This window comes from Medicago sativa, chromosome 3, assembly GCF_051527215.1.
Source record: "Medicago sativa cultivar Bolivia chromosome 3, Bolivia_mono, whole genome shotgun sequence".
Taxonomy (NCBI): Eukaryota; Viridiplantae; Streptophyta; class Magnoliopsida; order Fabales; family Fabaceae; genus Medicago; species Medicago sativa.
The window spans coordinates 76,883,397-76,888,570 of NC_140751.1; the positions used below are offsets into that span (position 1 = coordinate 76,883,397).

The following is a 5,174-nucleotide window of genomic DNA, read 5'->3' on the forward strand; positions in this document are numbered from 1 at the left end:
ATTTACTAGTCAATTATGGGTATAAAATTCCTCGATGACACATTAATCTCAAATTAGGGAGAATAAGATTTTCCATAAGTGTCAAATAAGAATAAGGATTGTTTATAAAATTTTCCCACAAAAAATTGTGAGAATACATAATATTTTGAAATAGGATTTATACCCAATCAAAACTATATAAATATTTTCAGGTGTCGAAAAAAATTCCAAAAAACATGCCAAAATGATCAGAAAAATAAATTATAAATATTTGGCAGAAAAATAAAGATTTGGAATATTTTAGACAACACGCGCTAACGCTCGCGTGGGTTTGCAATTTTTTTTTTCTTCTTCACCCATAAATCAGAAAACGGGCCATGACGACACTCAATACGACCCGGTACGGTCTCGATCTATACAGAACGAAACACATCAACTTTTCAGAATCGTTCACCCATATGAATGATGTCACAAATCGAAAATTGGGTTCTACTTAACCCGGATAAAGAAAAGAAAAATTTGGGTCATTAGCTATCAGATTTGATCTTACACATAGACGACGTAGGCAAAAGTTATTATGCATAAGGAGATCCTTATGCACCGTGCATAATTGCTTTCTACACCCAACATAATTACTTTCTACACCCCAAGCGAAAAGAATTATTTGGGTCCACTGTAAAATCTATTTATTTGTGGGCCTAATAAAGCCCCATATTATAATTTTTTTCTTAACAATTTATTTATGCAAAATAGCTTATTCGAAATAGTTTATTTATGCAAAACAACTTATTAGAATGATTTTTTAAAAACCGCTTATTCAAAACAACTTATTTATGCAAAACAGCATATTCCGATTAATTTTAAAAACCAACTTATTCAAAATAGCTTATTTATGCAAAACAGCTTATTCGAAACAACTTATTAGGATCACTTTTTTTAAAACCGCTTATTCAAAACAGCTTATTTATGCAAAACAGCTTATTTGTTCAAAACAGCTTATTCAAAACAGCTTATTTATACAAAACAGCTTATTCCGATTTCATTTTAAAAAACAATTTATTCAAAACAACTTATTTATGCAAAACAACTTATTCAAAACAGCTTATTTATGCAAAACAGCTTATTCGAAACAACTTATTTATACAAAATAGCTTATTTGTGCAAAACAACTTATTCAAAACAACTTATTTATACAAAATAGCTTATTTGTGCAAAACAGCTTATTCAAAACAGCTTATTTATAAAAAACAACTTATACCGATTTCATTTTAAAAAACAACTTATTCAAAACAACTTATTTATGCAAAACAACATATTTATGCAAAACAACTTATTCAAAACAGCTTATTTATGAAAAACAGCTTATTTGAAACAACTTATTTATACAAAAGAGCTTATTTGTGCAAAACAGCTTATTCAAAACAACTTATTTATACAAAACAGCTTATTTGTGCAAAACAGCTTATTCAAAACAACTTATTTATACAAAACAGCCTATTCCGATTAATTTTAAAAACCAACTTATTCAAAATAGCTTATTTATGCAAAACAGCTTATTCGAAACAACCTATTAGGATCACTTTTTTTAAAACCGCTTATTCAAAACAGCTTATTTATGCAAAACAGCTTATTTGTTCAAAACAGCTTATTCAAAACAACTTATTTATACAAAACAGCTTATTCCGATTTCATTTTAAAAAACAACTTATTCAAAACAGCTTATTTATGCAAAACAACATATTTATGCAAAACAACTTATTCAAAACAGCTTATTTATGCAAAACAGCTTATTCGAAACAACTTATTTATACAAAATAGCTTATTTGTGCAAAACAACTTATTCAAAACAACTTATTTATACAAAAGAGCTTATTTGTGCAAAACAGCTTATTCAAAACAGCTTATTTATACAAAACAACTTATTCCGATTTCATTTTAAAATACAACTTATTTATGCAAAACAACATATTTATGCAAAACAACTTATTCAAAACAACTTATTTATGCAAAACAGCTTATTTGAAACAACTTATTTATACAAAAGAGCTTATTTGTGCTAAACAGCTTATTCAAAACAACTTATTTATACAAAACAACTTATTTGTGCAAAACAGCTTATTCAAAACAACTTATTTATACAAAACAGCTTATTCCGATTAATTTTAAAAACTAACTTATTCAAAATAGCTTATTTATGCAAAACAACTTATTCGAAACAACTTATTAGGATCACTTTTTTTAAAACCGCTTATTCAAAACAGCTTATTTATGCAAAACAGCTTATTTGTTCAAAACAGCTTATTTATACAAAACAGCTTATTCCAACTTCATTTTAAAAAACAACATATTCAAATCAACTTATTTATGCAAAACAACATATTTATGCAAAAATAACTTATTCAAAACAGCTTATTTATGCAAAACAGCTTATTCGAAACAACTTATTTATACAAAATAGCTTATTTGTGCAAAACAACTTATTCAAAACAACTTATTTATACAAAACAACTTATTTGTGCAAAACAGCTTATTCAAAACAACTTATTTATACAAAACAACTTATTCCGATTTCATTTTAAAAAACAACTTATTCAAAACAACTTATTTATGCAAAACAACTTATTCAAAACAGCTTATTTATGCAAAACAGCTTATTCGAAACAACTTATTTATACAAAACAGCTTATTTGTGCAAAACAGCTTATTCAAAACAGCTTATTTATACAAAACAGCTTATTCCAATTTCATTTTAAAAACAACTTATTCAAAACAACTTATTTATGCAAAACAACATATTTATGCAAAACAACTTATTCAAAACAGTTTATTTATGCAAAACAGCTTATTCGAAACCACTTATTTATACAAAACAGCGTATTTGTGCAAAACAGCTTATTCAAAACAGCTTATTTATACAAAACTGCTTATTCGAAACAACTTATTTATACAAAATAGCTTATTTGTGCAAAACAGCTTATTCAAAACAACTTATTTATACAAAATAGCTTATTTGTGCAAAACAGCTATTTTGCACAAACAGCTTATTCGATTCCTAGGTCGCCGATCCCAAACGGAATTGCAGATCATCCCTATTCTTCTGAGGTATGTGTGTATTGTAATTCGTGACAAGTTTGTGTGATTGTGAATTTGTAGAGATTTCAATTTTGAATTGCGGAACGGATGCGTGAAATCGTGTAGATTTATAATTATGAAGATGTGGTTACTGATTGCAAATCTCACAAGGTTGTTGTTAAAGGAGAAAAAGCGGATCCATTGAAGGTTCTTGAAAGAGTTCAGAGGAAGAGTCATAGACAAGTTGAGCTTCTTTCTCCGATCCCAAAACCACCTTCAGAACAAGAGAAAAAAATTGAAGAGAAAGAGAAACCTAAGCCATGGGAAGAAAAGAAAGCTGAAGAGGTTAATTAATTATTATTTTTTCTTTTTAAATTTATCTGAATATGTGATGGATCATTTTTATCATTTTTATTTTATTATATGGTGCAGCCTAAGGTTATGATAGTGATTCTGAAAGTTCACATGTATTGTGAAGCTTGTTCACAAGAAATCAAGAGACGCATTGAGAAAATCATAGGTATGTTACTGTGTTCTATTTTGATTGAAATTCATATTTTCTTCACTTTTATTTCATTCACTTGTTTTGGTTCAATTCTCAGGTCCCATCCTTTCAGGAATTTGTCAACTGTTACTACCGATGATTTTGTGTTTGAATTCGAATCTTGCTATGATTTTCAATTTTGGTTACATATAGATGACGGGTTTGATTGGTTTGGTGATGAAGTTTGCTGGAGATTTTCAAGTTCCTTTGCATTCTTTATTTTTGGAAGAAAAAGGACGACGTTGATTGTGAAAGGACGACGTTGAAGAGGAGGAGAATTGGGAGTAATGAGTTGGAGGGATTAGGGATTGATTTGAATTTGGGAAAATTGATGATGGACTTGGTTTGAGAAATTGTCGAAATCAAATTGGGAATTTTTCTGAGAATTGTGATTCTGTTGCTAAGAATTCAAAGTTGGTGCCTGAATCTGATGGTTTTGAAAATGTTCTGTTATGGTTAGAAAATTCCATATGTTTTTTTATTTTTGATTGTGATATGCACCATGTTGGATCAAAGAAAACCATTAAGTACATCTAATGGTTTTGGAGTACAACTCACATAAACCATTTCCACAACACAATGGTTTTGGAGTATAACTCACAGAAACCATACCCATAGCAAAACCATTAAACAATTAGTTTGGTTTCGTGTAGAACACTATCAAAACCATTAAACCACACTTATGGTTTCAGTAATAGTTTTTATTTAAAATCATTTGTCAATAATAATTTTCACTATTCTTTTATTTTATTTAGCATTTGACAATTATTTTTCTTTCACATACAAGTCTATTAAAACCATTAAAGCGCGATTATATTTAGACAAAGTCAGAAATTCGTTTTACAACGTAAGAAATAAAAGAGAGATGACGAGGCTTTACAAAAAAGTGGTTACTTATTGATTAATTCACATTAGGTTATAAGTGTGTACTATTAAGTGGTTACTTAATAATGATTTAAATGTTTATCACAATTTTTTTATTACAAAACCATTTTCACTGGAATTGGGAAATGATTCGATGTGAAATATGTTGGTATAAGCTGGAATTCGGATTTGATGAATTATTGAGAATGTTGTGATGAATTGTGTTGTTTATGATCAATCCGGTTCGGATCTGGTGTTAGCATTACTCACGGAAACCATTTTCACTGCAAAATGGTTTTGGAGTCTAACTCACGGAAACCATTTTCACTGCAAAATGGTTTTGGAGTACAACTCACGGAAACCATTTCCACAGCAAAATGGTTTTGAAACCAACTCACAGAAACCATAGCCATAACAAAACCATTAGACAAATACTTTGGTTTCTCATAGAAGACTATCAAAACCATTAAACCATAATTATGGTTTCAGTAATAATTTCAGTGTATAACATCTTAATCATTATTCAAAACCATCAAACAATAATAATTTCATTAAAAATCATTACACATTTATCTTGGTTTCACATACATGATTATCAAAACCATTAAACTATAATTATGGTTTCAGTAATAATTTCAGTGTATAACATGTTAAACAACGTTCCAGTAAAGAAACTCATAATCCATACTCATTTCTCTCTCTAACTCATAAAAAG

General features: G+C 28.7%; 1 protein-coding gene across 1 annotated transcript; it reads left to right on the forward strand.

Moving 5' to 3' along the window:
• Positions 1 to 356: 356 nt before the first annotated feature.
• LOC146940367 (uncharacterized) lies at positions 357 to 4,340 on the forward strand. The gene is made up of 4 exons (XM_085749871.1): positions 357 to 379; positions 3,003 to 3,081; positions 3,178 to 3,396; positions 3,484 to 4,340. The coding sequence occupies exons 1-4, from the start codon at positions 357 to 359 to the stop codon at positions 3,859 to 3,861; spliced, it is 699 nt and encodes a 232-aa protein (XP_085605997.1). The 3' UTR covers positions 3,862 to 4,340.
• Positions 4,341 to 5,174: the final 834 nt, after the last annotated feature.